Source organism: Aquila chrysaetos, chromosome 8 (genome assembly GCF_900496995.4).
Source record: "Aquila chrysaetos chrysaetos chromosome 8, bAquChr1.4, whole genome shotgun sequence".
Classification (NCBI taxonomy): Eukaryota; Metazoa; Chordata; class Aves; order Accipitriformes; family Accipitridae; genus Aquila; species Aquila chrysaetos.
Window position 1 is genome coordinate 42,935,697 of NC_044011.1, and position 17,465 is coordinate 42,953,161.

At 44.0% G+C, this 17,465-nt stretch overlaps 1 protein-coding gene across 2 annotated transcripts in view; it reads left to right on the plus strand.

Annotated features, from left to right (window-relative positions):
- UBASH3B (ubiquitin associated and SH3 domain containing B) overlaps positions 1 to 15,939 on the plus strand; it is a 74,553-nt gene extending 58,614 nt beyond the window's left edge. For both annotated transcript variants that reach the window (XM_030022740.2, XM_030022741.2), the window contains exons 7-14: positions 1,915 to 2,050; positions 2,453 to 2,573; positions 3,554 to 3,676; positions 5,507 to 5,599; positions 6,366 to 6,510; positions 9,051 to 9,157; positions 10,110 to 10,219; positions 11,252 to 15,939. In XM_030022740.2, coding sequence (XP_029878600.1) covers positions 1,915 to 2,050; positions 2,453 to 2,573; positions 3,554 to 3,676; positions 5,507 to 5,599; positions 6,366 to 6,510; positions 9,051 to 9,157; positions 10,110 to 10,219; positions 11,252 to 11,389 — 973 coding nt within the window. In that variant the 3' untranslated portion in view covers positions 11,390 to 15,939. The remainder of the gene's footprint in view (positions 1 to 1,914; positions 2,051 to 2,452; positions 2,574 to 3,553; positions 3,677 to 5,506; positions 5,600 to 6,365; positions 6,511 to 9,050; positions 9,158 to 10,109; positions 10,220 to 11,251) is intronic.
- Positions 15,940 to 17,465: the final 1,526 nt, after the last annotated feature.

Sequence of the window (17,465 nt, forward strand, 5' to 3'; positions counted from 1 at the left end):
CCTGGGGGTAAAGGGAAGAGGGGCAACCAAACAAATCCAGTGAGGATGTATCTGTGCTAGCTGCACCCACGCTCCAAGCTGAACGCTTAATACAATGATAAATGTCTGTTCGTGCTCCCTGCTCAGGGCTTAGCCGACCTGGGCTTGGCACACGCTAATGCACTCAGGCAGCTTTTGGATCAGAGTTGGCCTTACCCTGCCAGCTGGAAGTGTGTACTTCTGCCTGCAATACATCGCATGCATATATTCTGAGGAGGAGGGTTAGACATGATTTCTCACCACAGCACCCGGTAATATTTCCCTCAGCTTATCCACAAAGCTCTCCTGCCTACAGTTAACTCCTCTTCAAGATCCACCACCCCTGTTGCACCTCGGAGTCGTGCTGTGCCTAACTCAGAGGTATTTGCTGCCCTGACCTCTACCTGCATTTGGGCAAATGAGCATTTGGTTCCTTGGAGCAAGCCCAACCCTTGTTGGGAACTCACCGTGACTAAAATAAATACAGTTACAAGAATCGGTAAACCTAGAAGGTCAGGTCTGAAAGAGTAAGAGCAGGAGGCTGGAGAGGTTATCTGCCGCCCAAGGGCTGTGTCCACGGTGGCTGTTGCAAGGCTGCTGCCTCACGCTGTTGGACAGGGATCAACAGTGCTGTCCCTGGCACGGCTGGTTCCCACGTCCCGCTCCCCTTGCCTGCCAGTGCTTCTCTGCATGGCATCTTCACCTGACTGAATAAGCCAGTACCTCAGTCTCATCCTGGCACCCTAACTCCACCAGATAAGGGACCAACATCAGGACCAACAGTGTGGTATTTTCTCCTTCTTTAAACTGGTGCAAAACATATGATCTCGCAGATCTGTTCTTTACAAAAATGCGGATGACCTATTTTTGTTCCATTGGTAGAGGCACTTGGTGTTATTTTAACAGCTATGAAACCCCTCTGAGATTTTATCCTAACTAGGTGCTAGTCAGGAAGCAACTTCTGCCATATTTAAGGCACTGAAAAGTGCAAGCAGCAGCAACTATTTCAGTCGAGGTGAAGGACCGTAAACACTATCTGACAACGGGTTTTTTTTAATGACTAAGCAAACGTAACCCACACAATGTAACCGAATCAGCCGAGGGTCACTGCAGCTTCTGTAACTGCCTGTCAGAGTTTACTCCCGAGGGTCTTGGTCAAAGTCCTTGAATGTCTGGACATGAGAGCTTTATTCAGAGGGACCATCATTAGATAAGCCCCTTGAGGGAGAATGGGATCTATTATATCCCTTTGGCTACACTTCACAAGAAGCACTGGTGAGAATAAATTCCCACTGTAGACGGGAAATGGAATAGGCAGCACTGAAAAATGTAGAAACAACCACCCAGACCAAGCGTGCCATGTCCCTGCCAGGGGATACAAGCTATTTTGTGCGCAGGAACCCCGAGAACTGCCCAGCACGAGAGGCAGGGCTGTGCTCCAGCTTTCTGCCGAAGCAATAGCTTATGCTACAAAGGTGAGTGAAAACTCCCTGTAGCCATTAGCTTCCAAACTTTGGTCCACAAGACCACAGTAAGTAATGTGCAGCTGGTCCCCAGATGATGTTAGTGAGCATCCTGTGGCTGTGAGGAAGGTCTTGGCATTTTCCATGAGAATATTTGAGGGCTGACAGAGCCTCGCAGACCAAAGTTTGGGAACTGTTGTTCTGTGAAACTGTTTCTAAGGAAACAGCCAGTTGAGATGGGAATTGTCTCTTCATGCGTGTACATCATCTAGCAAGGTGCTCTCTAGGCAGCACTAAAATACAAATACTGATGTAATAACATGACAACAGTAATTATCATCAGTTCCTGAAGACTACAGCAATGTCCTTACTACAGCCAGAGTGCACGAAGTCCAAAGCATTCCCAAAGCCAACATCTTTCTATTTTTGGCAGGTCCTACTCAATTCTGAATACTACGTCTTCCCCGTCCCTTCAAGCCTTCACTGACGGAGTTCTGGAAAGACGACAGCAGGAAGACCAAGGACCCGGGGACGCGGGGCCGCTCACTATCATCTGCCAGAACGTGCAGGTAGGGACCCGCACACACGCATAAACCACACGCAGTTTTAGTGGCAAGTTTCCAGCAACTGGGTTTTCCCCAACAAGTTATCCCCTGGTCTCCTTTCACTGCCTGTATCAGAAGTAACAAGTTAAAGTTCTCTACAGGCTTTTGAGTGACACAACCACAGGCACAGAAGACATCGCTGTCCCCAAACCTGCTGTTAGCATGAGGTGGCAGGGCCCCATCCTCTGCTCACTTTAGCAGTTTTATAGCTGCATAAATTTACCAACTTCAGAAGAGTTTCCTGTACCCGCATTTGCACTAGGGTGAAGCAAGAGGTGCCTGGTCCTGACTCCCATTAGTAAATCAGATCTCAGAAAAACCCTTGCACTTTGATGAAGGTCAAACATCCTGTAATTTTTCTTCCAGCCCCTGAGAATATCCAGCCAGCCAGGGCCTCAGAAACGCTGCCTGTTTGTCTGCAGACACGGGGAAAGGATGGATGTTGTTTTTGGGAAGTACTGGTTGTCACAGTGTTTTGATGCCAAAGGTGAGTCGGCTCCCATGGGTCTCTCGGGCTCTGCATTTAGATGAAGGAAGGAGAGTGGCAACTGCCTGGGGCAAAGCTTAGATGGAAGCTGTGGTTTCCTAACACAAAAGTGTTGCTTTGAGCAGTTACAAGTGGCAGAGCATCTCAGTGCGGAGCTCTGCGATGGTAGGGCTGCAGTCAGAAGCAGAAACACAAGCCAGGGAGTAAATACTACATTTGCTAATATTTGGGAAACTATTGCAGGAAAGATTACGTTAAAGTAATGTCGCCAAAGAGCATTTTCATTTGGAAATGAAGTCATGATGTAAGTAGTCAGTGTCCAGTGCAAACTTCCACTACCATTAGGAAAATCTTTTGCACAGCTGGCTCTCGGTCCTAAATGAAAGTAACACCACCACAGGTACAGTTCAGAGTGCCTTTTGGGGCATAAACTGGAGTTTGCCACCCAGTAATATGCTTGAGTTTCAGACTATAGCTAACAGATTATAACTTCAGGCTCTGTTGGCATTAGAGCTGATCGGCAATTCGTCCAAAAAGTCTTTTTTCTATTCAAAAAATGCCAATATCTTGTAGTCAAAATTGTTGGATTAAAATTGTTGTGTAAAGGATGATTTTACAACTACCTTCTTTCTAAATTACATTTGAAGAGCTCTGACATTTTAGCCTCCTGTAAAAGTGTAACATTTGAGGTTTCTTTTGTTGTGGGATAGAAATTATTTCCCTTTGGGGAAATCTGTCCTAAAGATAACTTTAAAAACATTAGCAACATTCTCTGCTGATTTTGAAGTGATACAGCTGCTTAACTTAATTTTATCAGATTCCTGACAGTTTTACAGGGGAAAAACTGCTTGACAGCCAGGTCTAGGCAGCGCCTGCGAGGTGCGGACGTTGTGGTGAAAGAGCGTGGAAACAGGCACGATGCTCCCTGCCTCTCTCTGATTGAATAATTCCAGCAACTGCTTCTAACCTTTCCCTCACAGGAAGGTATATGCGTAGTAACCTGAACATGCCTCACAGCTTACCTCAAAGAAGCGGCGGTTTCAGGGATTATGAAAAAGATGCGCCAATCACCGTGCTGGGCTGTACGCAGGCGAGGCTTGTTGGTAAGTTGTCCTCGGCAGACAAGAGCTTGCCCAGGAAGCTTTGCTATCTTCCTCCCACACACCCAGCCAGAGAAAGAGAAAGTGCAAGGCAGAAAAAAATGAATCGGGTGCCCCAAACTAACGGGATTTAGCCGTTTCGAGAACTTTTGCGAAGTCCCTTCACCTTCCCCAGGAAGCCCCCTCTTTCAAAGGAAACTGTGTCTCCTTCAGCCTGCTGCAGCTGAAGAAAAGACAAGCACAAAATCTAGGACATGGTATGAAATCAGAGCCATCAGCAGTGCGGTTGCAGAGCATTCGCTACCGCCCTATAAACGTGCCACGCTGGAAGACACTGTTATTACCAACGTTGGTGCAGCAGTGTGACAGTCACCTCATGCAAAATATGCTTTTTCTTTTACTTTGACAATCTTAAATTTTGACCCTCAGTTTGCTACACCAATGTACTTTTATCAGCCTGTCTGGCTTTATGTTTATGTAGCAAAAACACAGTCCGAATTATTTCCAGTGTGCTCCCCACCACCCCCCCGCTCCTTGTCCCTGACTTCTAAGCCTATTGGGTTTTGTATAGACAGAAAATTATTTGGTAGTCAAAGAGCACATATTGAGCATTGTGATTAGGGGAGCCCAGCCCCTTAAAGACATGAGCTTCAGAGAGCGGTACATAGCATTTTCTTAAATTCAAATGCTTTAGAGTACTTCGTGTTGGTCACATTCAAACTAGGGCAGCTAAAATTATACTTGCTTTTTAAACAAAAATAAATCACTGTACAACAGCAGGATGCTCAGACTCCCAGCCACATGGCATTCAGGGTTCGCAATATGCACATAACAGAAGGCGAATCTGGGAGCAATCACAGCACACTTTGCTGGTATCATTAAATGGGTCCGAGCACGCAACTGCATACGTGACCCAGATGCCATCAACCTGCCAGCGCGGCTGCGGCATGCCGGCCATCTGCAGGCAACCGCTCCCTGCTGCAGCGCCACAGACTCGACCTTGACAATTGCCGGAGCCGTAATTCCTCTGATGACTAAAGCAAATGAGCAGCTTCCCAGTGACGGAGGGCTGTTAGATGTGCCGCTCCTTCTAAATTACCCCACTTCTCTCAAGAGATTTATAGATCGGTTTGACATGATTACAGCCATCATTAAACATACGAAGTCAAGGTTAATAACCCCTTCTTGCTCCCACTTCTTTGTCCTGCCTCTTCAAATATAACAAAAATATAATTCTTTCTTACTACAAGTCTGTGCAATGCTGAGCAGATTCCTGTTCTCATTTGGTTCCCTTAGGCATTGCACGAATATTAATAACCCTAATAGTGGAGTTGATTCTTATCTCATTTTCAGTGATCTTCCACCTGTGTAATGAAATGGTAATTTATACTAGCGAAGAATCGAGCCAATTGAATTAAGTTGGGTTTGAGTTAAGTTGAATCATTCTGATTTATGGCTTATAAATGAAACGAAATTAAATTCAAGCTCTCTACAATTTTTCTCAGCACACTGTTTGCTTTTTGGCTAAATCTAAGAGAAGCAGAAATGGAGCAAAAGCTGCTGTGATTTCTTTGCATACTGGTTAAGTACCTAGATGCGCATGGAGCAACACACACAGAAAAATGTATCCCGGTTCCACAGCTGTGCACATCACAGTGCCCAACACACCGCTGAAATAAAATACGATGGGTACACATATTTCCCAAAACACAAGCGGTGCAGCTGGGAAGCTGCTTTAGCTCCTTGCTGGGTGGCAGATACCCTGCATGCTGCTGTTACTGTTACAATGCCATTCCTCTGGTTTTATTCATGAGCGTTGAAACTTGCTTGCAGGTGAAGCCTTGCTAGAAACTAACACCATTGTAGACTACATCTACAGCTCCCCATCCCTACGGTGTGTGCAGACAGCACACAATATCCTGAAAGGTAAGAACTCAACAAGCAGGAAAGGCTGCATTCTCCTCACTTTCTGGGAAAAACACTGCCAACCAGATAAAAGGGACCCTGGCATGGGAGAGACCCAAGTAAATGGTAATTCAGGGTGAGGATTATTTCCATGGGAGCATACTTTGCATTAGCGCAACACTGTCCATAAGGAGCCCTTTTCTAATTGCATGGTGTGACAAGTGCTTAGGCAAGCGATGTGCTGGCCCTGACACCGGCTGCCGGTCGGGGTTGGGTTTATTGCCCCCTCCTGCAGAAGCCAGATGTGTGTTTGGGATGGATGGACACGTCGAGCTCCGCATGCCCCGTGCCCTCGCCTGCTCACGCTCCTGCAGCTGCTCGTTGCTCCATGCTCCCACAGCAATTGCTACCACCAAGGAACTTGCTCCCACAGCAATTGCTACCACCAAGGAACTTGCTACCCCCTGTAAGAATAATTTACTGCAGAAAGTGGGAAGGGAAATAGTGACAGAGGCATGAGATGCCCTGGCATTGGAAAGAGTCGAAAACCAGCTCCAGAATACAGTCACGGCTAGATTCAGTATAATGCATGTAGCTGCGAGCCAGAGGTTTACATTCCCTGGCATATCATATGCCAAGTACATACATTAAATACTTCATCTTTCATACCTACTATTAATCAACTGACTATGTAGAGAGAAAAAAAAAATCATTTACAATCAAACTGCAGTATTAAAGCTGTGAAGTCTTGCTGCCTTCCTCCCCAGCTATTTTCTCCCTTTTCCAGGTATGCAACAAGAGAACAACCTGAAAATTCGAATAGAGCCGGGCTTGTTTGAATGGACCAAGTGGGTCTCTGGGAACACACTACCTGCCTGGATACCCCCCATGGATTTAGCTGCAGCTACTCTAAGCGTTGATACAACCTACAGGTAGCAGAAAGGGGGGTGAGAGGGTCTTGCATCGCTTTTTGGCTTTGTTTTTGAAGAGTAACACTCTGCTGAGTTTTTAAATTTAGGCAGTGACCGGAAGAGCTGCTGAGGCTCCTAGAATAAACTGGGAGCAGGCTTGAGGCTGCTGCGTTAAACATGACCTGAGAATGGCTTATCATAAACCAACTCTCCCAGATCACTGGCAAGGTCCAGCTATATTGCTGATCATGGAGGTCCTCTTTCCATTACTCCTTCCATCCAGTGCATCTTTCAGTTGTCCAGGAAACCCTCAAAGTATTTTTGTTTGGTTTAACCCTTTTCCTAAAACTTAGGAGTTTGGGCTCAGCTAACAGAACTAGTTTTGCTGACTGAGTTCCCTCACCATCATGTTCATAGACTGAACTGGATCGTGGGCTCATTCACACGTGCCCTTCCCTTCCCCGGAGGAAAAAGGTTGTCTGTCTCTCTGTTATGATTAGCACGATGATGGATCTTAATTGTAAATTTTGCAACACCCTGGGGAACATGTTTACATCTGTCAGGAATTCAGGGTCTCCTGTGACATCAAAATTCAGAGGTTTTCTATCAAAGAGCTAAACCCTAAGCATTTCTCAGGTCTCAGCAGTTAGATCTGAAGCGATTATAGTGAAAAAAATCACAGGTTTCTGACTCAGGTTTTCATGGTATTCAACCCAAAAACAGTTGGTGAAAGCAAACAAAGGAAACGTCTGGTTAAAAAACATTTGAATGGCAAATGGATAAGCACCACTGATCTTTCCTCTCACTTTGCAGAAAAGGGAAACGCAAAGACAATTCACTTGGCTTTCAGGGGCCCTGCACAGATCAGTCCTGGTGCCTGGTTAGGCTCCATATCCCCAACTCATGCCCTTGCTGCCAGCCTCTGCTGCTTTCCTTTTATCTAGCCACATGGCCATACCTCCGCGTTCCCAGTATCATTGCCAACAAACACTGTGGTGCTGCTGGGAGCGACCTGCAGCCTGAGTCTGGAGGGAAACTCAAGACTCTCTCCTCTGCCTCCCCAGTGAAGCATCGCAGCCATGGTGCCCTCCAGCCTAACACACAAATGCTTTTTACTGTAAGCTGCAGGGAGAAAGGCTAAATAAAACCCAACAGAAATAGTCATGTGGCAAAGAATAGACAAGATGATCTGTTCGGGCTTCCTACTCTCAAATTTATGATTCATTTATACAAGCCAGACTCAAAAGAGCTCCCACAAAGAAGAAAACTCTAGAAAGGTCACGCAGTTCCAGTCCTCCACTGCACCTCACTGCTGAAATATCTGTATTGCTATGACTTCTTGCAGAGACTAGCACTTTCTGTCTTAGTGTGAGCCTGATCACTAGCTGAGCAACCTCAGATAAAAACAAAACATTTATAATACACACATAGTATACATACACAGGATTTCCACCTACATGGCCTTGGTGAAAAATATTTTGTGGCTGGGCTTTTGTGGTTTATGGTATCACCAGAAACACTGGTGTCTCCCTGTGTCCCAGTGCACCCGTGTGTTTAAGAACCCTCAAGCGGAATATGCAGTTGAAACGTTAAAAAGAAAAAGAAGAAGGAAAACGTAAAGAAAAAAAAATTTTTTTTTATACCTAATTATACCATAAACCACTTGCATTGCGTTCTTCCAGTCTGCAGCTAAAATTCCAACACTGAGGGTATCTAAATAGAAGCCCTTACACTGTATTTATCCCTGAAAGGGTATCGCATGGCTAACACTCGGCAGAGCAGTTGGACCACAGGAGAGTCTCTGCTTCAGAAATCACATGCCTTCTGGGAAGACCATAACGAATATTCTCAGCACGAGAAAAGAGCCTGCTCTTGTGTGGTCAGCTGGTTAGGTGGGGGACTGGGAGACAGCCCGCTGTCTCCTCTCACGAGGGCAATTCCTGTAGGTGTATCAAATCACTGGATGGAGGGAAAAGTTAGGTCTTTTCCTTGCACCACAGCACAAAAATACAGCCTTCTGCTTCCTATCCTTTGCTCCTCTGTGCACATCAACCTACTCCAGCTGATACAATTGGCCAGAGTCCCGCCAGGCAATTCACTGAAACGCCCTGGCCCAGGAGGGAGCCAGCTAATTCCAGGCATTTCCCAGCAATGCAGCTTTACAGATGGCCGAAGCAGCAGTTTGCCTCTGCCCTTCACCATCGAAGCACGAGCGGTGAAGAGAGCCAGCATCTGCCTTCTCCACGCTCCACGTGCTGCATGCCGTTGCAAAAGTAACACAAGTATAATCAGCACGTCATATGCTGCCTCCACTAACTGGTCCACATTAGAGAAGCAGTTGTCGTTTTTTCCCAGCGAACTGAAATATCTTAATACAAGAATGGTAAACGTCTCGGTCTTGAAGTTTAAAAATCATCATAGTGGTCCTGACACAAGACACAGTTCTGGGGATTTGGGGAATTAGAAGAGTTAAAGAAACAGATACTTTCAGATGAACCATAACTCACACTTAAAACTTTATCGCTTCACTCAATTTACTGTACTTGTTTTTCTGCTTACAGACCTCATATTCCTGTCAGCAAGTTAGTGGTTTCCGAATCTTATGATACATACATAAGTAGAAGCTACCAAGTAACAAAAGAAATCATCAGTGAATGTAAAGGCAAAGGTAAGTGCTACAGAGGGGGTGAAAAACAAGACAGGCTGGGGTGTGAATGCTGATATTGCCGACCAGTCTTTCCCTGTTCAAGAAGATGAATCCCCATATCTGAGTCTCTCATCCCTCTCCCAGAGACACTGGAAACTCCAGGTTCAACTTTATGTGTCAGAACTATGAGTTCGGATACGCTCAGCTTAGGAGAAAGGTCCATAGACTTAAGTAGGAGAAGTATTTTAGGGATCTATGCCCAGTGCAACCTACGTGTTTCTCAAAGGAATAAATAAGCCATTTGCACTCTGCTGTCTGTTACCAACATCAGATGGGGCATCTTCCATCCCCTATCTGAGCTACTCTTCTGAAATATATTACCCGTAAAGACTGTAGAACATTTCTCCAAACACAATAATGAAATAAAAAACCCTCTAGCTTCTATTTTTCATTCACAGTAAAGGAACAGGGTGTTTCTAAGTTCTGGTGATTTCAGTAATTTCATTGCACTGATCCGTCTCTGTATTCTAAACTTTAATAGTTTGCCCACAAACCTCGACAGCACAGTGTGACATTGGTTGTAAAGGATCTTGGAAATGGAAATCTAAAGCTATTGCTGTGGAAAACCAGCAACTGAAATTAAAGTGCTTGTTTTAATCAGAATTAATTTTGGGGTAGAAGAAAAGTATTTGCTTCACAAGGCAGCAGAAATCTCTCTGGAATTCTTGTTTTCTTCAGAAAGTCATTTTAAAACTAAGTAGCACTGAGTTAACCATTATCCTGAAAATTGAGAAATGCTCTAAATATGTTATTAAACCATGCTTTTTCCCCCACATACACATAGTTTGATGTGTTGTTACGTGATAAACTGAACCCATTTTTTACATTTTAAATGTTCTGCTTGATTGTGGGCAGCGGTCCCTAAAGCTGGCTTCATCTCCCCCCTCAGCCTGCGTTTCTCACTTTATTTCAGGAAATAACATCCTGATAGTGGCACACGCGTCCTCCCTGGAGGCTTGTACCTGCCAGCTCCAAGGGCTGTCGCCGCAGAACTCCAAGGACTTTGTACAGATGGTCCGAAAGGTAATTACCAGCAAGGAGTAAAGCTCGCTGTCTTTACAAAGAGAAAAGAAATATGCAATCTGCTTAACCAGGCAGAGGACGCTTTGTTCCTCTCGTCTGATCGTTCCGCCCATTACTGAGTTTCATCCATTTCAGAAGTCAGGAGAGTAAAGCAGATTGGTTTAAGAGGCTTATCTTAACGTGTCACTTCTGTAACAGATAGCATGGGATCAGACGCCCACCTACAAATGGGCTTGCAGTGACTCTGCTTTACGCTTTACCCGGGGCCGTACAGAGACTCCCACAGTGCCCTCCAGTGCCGAAACCACCCTAACCACAGTTAACAGGGCACTTCTGCCCTACAGCTCTTCCCCTTCTCACTTCACTCGAAAGAATCATAGAATCATAGAATCATTTAGGCTGGAAAAGACCTTCAAGATCATCGAGTCCAACCATCAACCATGCCCACTAAACCATGTCCTTAAGTACCCCGTCCACTCGCTTTTTGAATATCTCCAGGGATGGTGACTCAACCACTTCCCTGGAAGAGCTTTTAACCGTCAGGGAAAAGGCCTGAAAATTATAACGGGGTCTTCTGCCTTCAGCTTTACTCCTGCCCCAGCTAAGGAGATGGCATTGTGCACTGCCAGCCTTGCAGACACTCGCTGGGGTATTCATAGCTGATACTAGATCTGAGGACACCCGAGCCAGAGTAGCATCCGTATTTCTCCTCCACAGCTGTGCTGGCCTTCAGGGTTTGGGACCATGTCAGCCAACAGGACATCTTTGGTTTGAACTGGCCCATATTTAAACTACGTTACAAGGATATAATCTGTCTTTCCCAGTGTTTTGCACGTCCAATGGTGCGTAAAGTCTGGCTGTCACGCCTGAGTCCTACAATCATCTTCTGAAAACGGGCTTTGGGGAGAGGCGGAGAGAGAGAAGAGAGTGAAATGCTTCGGTAGCACAGCAGGACTCGACCCTTTGGGGAGCTCCCTCCTCGCACAGCTCCATCCCTGCTCATTGCCTTTATTTCCATCTCTCTTCACACAGATTCCATACTTGGGGTTTTGTTCATGCGAAGAACTGGGAGACACAGGCGTTTGGCAGCTTACGGACCCCCCCATCCTCCCTCTCACACACGGACCAACTGGAGGCTTTAACTGGAGAGAAACCTTACTACAAGAATAGGCAAAACTACATGAGCAAGGAAAACCCATGGCCTTTCTAAGCGTTGGAGAATGTCTCTTCTTTCTTGTGTTTATTGGCAGTGGAAAAATAGTCATAATATGTTCAGTGGGTCACACAAACAGCTGTTTTAGCATATCTCTAACACAGCCACAGTCATGCAAAAATTCTCATGTACAACTAGGCAAATACAAAAGGGAGTGATCTGAGGGAAAAAAATATTAAAATACAGATCGAAGCTCTTGCACGGCAGGAATCTCTGTTTAGTCAGCAGCTCGTATATTTTCCTACCTTGAATGGAGCTCTGATAACACCAGTAACTTTCACTGCCTTCTGCACCACGTTAGAAACAACTAGCACTGTGTAAAAGTCAAGTGTTCAGGATGCTGGGGGTTTTTTCACTACTATCTTTGCAAAGCATTAGCAGGCTAGTTCAGGACCATGTGTTGAGACCCCCCTCACTCACAACCCCCAAATTCTCAGCACCTTCCGTAAAGCGTATCACCACCAGCTGGAAAGAGTCCAGCATTGCCTCTGCAGGCAGCATCAGATTATTCCTCTCCTCTATTTGAGCACTGTGTTAGGTGTTGGTGTTGCGCATACCATGGATGCAAAGATCGATTGACGCCGATCCACGTCAGAAGAAAATTCTGAATTTCACGTCGGTTACAGATGAAGTTTGCACATCAAAAGGCAGCACCGTTGTGAACAAAGACTGGGAGCAGTTACTTTTAAGTGAAGATGAAATAAGCCTTTTCCAACCAAACCTGAAGGATTTAGAATGTTGGGGTTTTTTTTCCCTTTATTTAGGTTATTGAAATCCACCCTTGTGCACAGACCCAGCCTAAAGTGTTTGTGTCACTTAAATTCCCTTCAGAAGACCTTGGAAAAGGGGTTTCCCTTTTATACTGAGATTTTGTGCTGGTCATTTACACACTGGTGGCTTTCTGTCCCTTGTGAGCTTTTCTGTCAGCCCTGGTGAGATTCTGCAGTAAGCAGCTTTCTTCAGGAGGTAATGACAAAATCAAAAAGACGCTGAAATTCAGCCTCTGCTGCATGCTTTGCTTCCTTTTCCTTAATTCCTAAGTGCCATCTGTCATAAAGACAAAGCAGAGCTGAAAAAAACAGTACACTTAAATTTAGGAGCGACATGCTTTGGCCTATTAAGATGCTATTTATCCACTGGGGGAAGGGTTAGGATTTTGAGAGAAGGGGAAGAGAAGGGTTTCCATCTGTAGCTAAAAATCTTTGACTTCACAAGAAGTGTCCTCAGTGCAACAGCCTGCAAGATGCCAATACCAGCCTCTTCACAGCAGAATGCAAAATACACCACGGTGGGTAGTTCACAGTATAAACCGGCTTCAGAGCAGATTTCTTTTAGATTAATATTAGCTTAAGTCATCAGCTTTGGGTCAAAAAGTTCCTGCAGACATTTGGGTCTTGTCAGTGTAGGCTCACTTTCAGAAGGTACTTTGAAATGTGCTTAAATGGGATGAAAGAGAATTAGGCATACTCCTGTCTTGGTTTGGGCTGTAAGTCTGCGTATTCCCATTAATAGCATCAAAGGCAAGTTCAGAAGTACCAGGGAAGAAATTCTGGCATCCTAGGTATCCCTCTTCTGTCCAGCTTTTCCTCTGCAGAAAGTGTTAGCGTCCTCATTTGAAATGCTTGTATGGCACAGCTGGCCAACTTTGACAAAGGCTTATTATTCATAGCAAGATCAAAGTTTGTTTTGTGTTGGTTTCTTTTAAACTATCAAGCCTTCGGCAGGACAGGTCTCACCTTCAGTAGGATATGACTGAGCTGCACTTTCAGCAGTCAGAACAAATAAGGAGCGATAAACTGCAATCCCCTCTTCCTAAATGAGGCAAAACACTCAGCAATTGCAATGTAACAAATCTTAAGGGGTTTTAGCTCAGCTTTGTCTCTGGGTTTTAATGAGCTTGGCCAGGGAGAGTACACCAGATTCTGTACATATTTTGAGTCAGCAGAGAGCTCATCCTGTGCAATATGTACATTGTCACGATCCATAACAATAGTCCATTATTTATACATTTATGACTATGTAATACACAGTAGGCCATTCATAAGTGCATTATTATACCGGGGATGTATACTGAAAAGTCAGGGAGATAACTTATGACATGACAGAAGAAACTGCTCCTGTGCAGTTATCCTGCTGTCACTTTAGTTTTTAACTGTAATTTAAACTATTTTTGGCTGTGTACAGACATTCTGAAGAGCATTTCTGGCTTGTTTTCCTCCATGCTTACTCACTACAAATTTGCAAAGAGTTTAAAACTAAATAGACGACAATCACACCAAAACTAATTTGGTTACTGATGCACGTGTAATTCTCCGGACTGCTTTTTGTTTCACGCTATGAGCCAGCAAGATGTAATCTGAGGCAACAAATATTGCCTATACAAAACAGTGGAGGCTGCTCCAGTCCTACTGCAGTTAAGCGACATTACAAGGAGTTTATTTAGACAGAAGCATGTAACAGAGAGAGAACAAAACCTGAATGCACAGTTTGAATATTGTACTAGCTGATCTTTGCATATAGTGAGAAACATAGAAAAGAATGTTCTGTTTGAGAAGGTAGATGTTAAAATACTCTCTTCTTAAAAAAAAAAAGTATATTTTTGGATGTTTGGGAAAGTATTTTGACAATTTTAGTCTTATCTCAAATTAGATTTTTCAGGTGTCAAGAATCTCAGAAAGAAAAATCTTATTTTCTTCTAGCATTTTGATTTCTCATAGGGGTTTTGTGTTAAGTAGTCTCATGTTGATAAGGCTTGTTGGGGGGGGGAAAGAAAAAAAAAAAAAAGATGTTCCTTTTAAATTTTTTAATTGACATGTTAAGAATACAAAACAATTGCTGCTTCACTTTCACTCCATTGCTGCTCATTAATGTGTATTTAACGTCACTTCAGTGTTTTGTCCCAGAAGAACGTTAGACTTGATCTATCTAAAGTGCATGCGAGTCTTTTCCTTGCCTTCACTGTGAGCTGCATCAGATCCCAAGAGTTTAATTAGGGTATAGGAGGGAAAAAGCAGTTCCCTCTCTTCCCAATTAAGGAATAAAGCTGGAAATCTGCCGAGAGTAAGTTGTTCATCCAGTATTTTCATAAACTGCAACTTAAGGGTTGGGCTAGAAACATACAAGAATCAAAGCGCAGAATCAAATTCTAGCACAGCGGCAGCTGACACGATAACACTCGGCACCAGAAGGTCAAACCCAGGGTATTTGAAAAAGTTCACGTGTTGATCAAGAGTTTGCCCTTATCACTGGACTTTGTCTCTCCCTCTGCTGAAGTGGATGGGAGGGGGCTGCAGCATGCCCCAGCCCCAAGGCTTGAGCTCTGCCTGGGGATGCCTTTACATTTAGTGCAGTGGCAGCTACAGCCAAATCCTTAAGCCCTCTGAGCGTGGAACCAGGTTCTCCGAGAGTGTAAATCGACTCTGTATACTACAATCAACAGAACTTTGCTTGTTTATGCAAACTGAGGATCCGGGCCATAACTTCAGAAAAAAAACGTATTTCCCTTTTCACTCAGACTGAACAGTTTCAGAAAGAAGTCAGCTGATGGTAGGAGCCTCCTCCTCTCCTCTGGTGTTAGCTTCTAGTGTCAATGTTACTATAAAAGTGATAATTTACATCACCAAATAAGCGGTGGTTTACAAGAATTCTGCAGGAATTCGCTTTAGTGAAGGCGACGCCAGCAGTAATTCTGCAAAACAAAAAGGGTCGAAGGGATGCTAGCGTGCAATTTCCCAGAGTACGATTTTGTATCCGCAGCCCTGAGCCCCCCTAGGTAGCAATAGCTCAGGGACGTGGGTACTGTCATCTCTGACCGTGCGCCGACTGTGGCTCTTTGGGGAAAAAAAAAAAAAGCCAGAGGATGGGGAGCAGGTTGCGTACAGCACTGTGACAAACTCAGCCTCTCTACTTAGCTCCTGCATACTGCAGGAGGACGTGAGCGGTTGTAAACTTTTCCCTCTGGGTCCCGTGGGTCCTTACAAAGGCCTGATCCAGGGCCCCGGGAAACAAAGAGGAAGATTTCTCACGATTTCCTCAGGCTTGGGATAAATCCACGCAAAGCCTGGTCCTACCACAGGCTGCTCCCCGCCGCCTGCCACCGACTTAATGAGGAATTTGGAGGGCTCGTATCTGTGCGGGGTTGAGCCCTTCCAGTCCTGATTTAAGAAATGCATGCAGAAGTAGGGTGAGATTTCGTGTCTGATTATATTCATGTTCATTTCAAAAAGAGGGATGCTAGATAGTTGAGTTAGGCTGTAGTCGACTAACCCTCATTTAAACCCAGAGCTGGAAATTAGTTTGCGATGCTTCACAACTTAAAATGTATTGAAATTCTGTATGAAAACTATTGTTTAGAAAGGGAGCCTTAATAGGTTTGGTTTGTGGTTTGATATGTTTTGTTTTGTTTTTAAAAAAGAGCCTAAGCATAGAGGAAATTATCTGAACTTTAAAAATATATGTGAAATTATGGTGGTAGCAGACATGCTTAAAATGGTGAATGAATGAACAACAACAACAAAAAAAATTAAGCAGTAAATGTGATTGGTTGCATACACTCTAAATCGCTACTTACTTCTCACCACTTCCTCAAATACTTGTTCCCTGGGGAATATTCATGAACCATACATGCTACATAACAGACAATACACAGCCAGTTCCTTTCTATTACTTCCCATGAAAATGTATTTTCTGAAGTTTCTCTCTGTGGACATCTCTTAAAACTTGATGTTATCAATGGATACTTTTTTTTTATTATTTTTTTTTTTTCATTTTAAACCTGTTGTATCATTCTGTTTATTATGTTTTTTAGTGTGAGCAGATTGTATTTATTTGAGAAAAAATGTTTGCTGTTTAAAAAAACCAATAATTGTATTGCCAAAAATAGCTGTAATTACCTGTGACATCTGTATTTTTTTATTTGGGGGGGGGTGGTTTGGTTGTTTTTAAATCTCAGTTTCAAGTGCTAACAACTGTTAAAACAACCACTGCATTTTAATTTGCTTATGACATTAAATGGATTTCTTGGAAGTCAGACAAAAATGTCTCGTAGATGATTTAATAAAAGATGCCACGCACCCGCACCTTGCCCTTCCTATTTAAGTTTTCCTCTCAAGCATGTTGGACTTGGCCGGAGTGAATATTCTGACACAGACCTTCAATGAAGTGCCTGATTAGAGGGGCCGGTGCATTGCTGGGGTGCACCCGAGCAACGTTTTCAGTGGCTCCAGCAAGATGTAGGTAGGAAAAACACCTGTACTGGGCATATGCCTAGAGAGCAGCTGTACTGGGACCTTGAAATAAAAAGGGAGTCAGGGCTGTTGCTCAGTTTGGGTTGCAATGCTGCCCTCACCGCATCCTATTTTGGGGTGCAAACCTCAGAAGCATCAAGGAGAAAGGGGAATTTGAGCTACGTTTTAATTCCCTCCACTGAAGGTGAAGTTCATTTATTTGACAGCAGATGGCACAAAACCATCTCAAGTCTGGTTTTCCATCTACTGCACAGGGACGCAGTTTTCCCACTGGGTCGGAGGCAGGTGGCTTCAGTGTCTCTACTGCTGGATGGCTTTTTTCCCCAGATTTATTTTACTGTCGGGTTTAGGTGTGTGGAACTGGAAGCACAACTTTTAAACCAAAGCAATGCTTACCTTTACAACACATACCTTCTTTCTTGATCTGGATTTTTTTTAATCCAGCAGTAGTTTTATCAGCCAGTGAGACTCTTTCCTTTCAGACCAATTATCTACATTAAACTTTACGGCCTACAGCTCTGTTTTCCAGTAAAACTAATTATATTACAATTAACATAAAAGCCATAGCTTTTATCAATCAGATAGACACTAATAGAATGATGTACTTCCATGCACCTGAAAGTTTAATGGAAACGGGTTCCAATAAATTAGAAGTGAAATGCAGAAGTAGGGTGAGATTTCATGTCTGATTATATTCATTTCAAAAAGAGGGATGCTAGATAGTTGAGTTAGGCTGTATAATGTATTTATACAGCCTAAATTATAATTAACCACTTTGTCCAGTTCA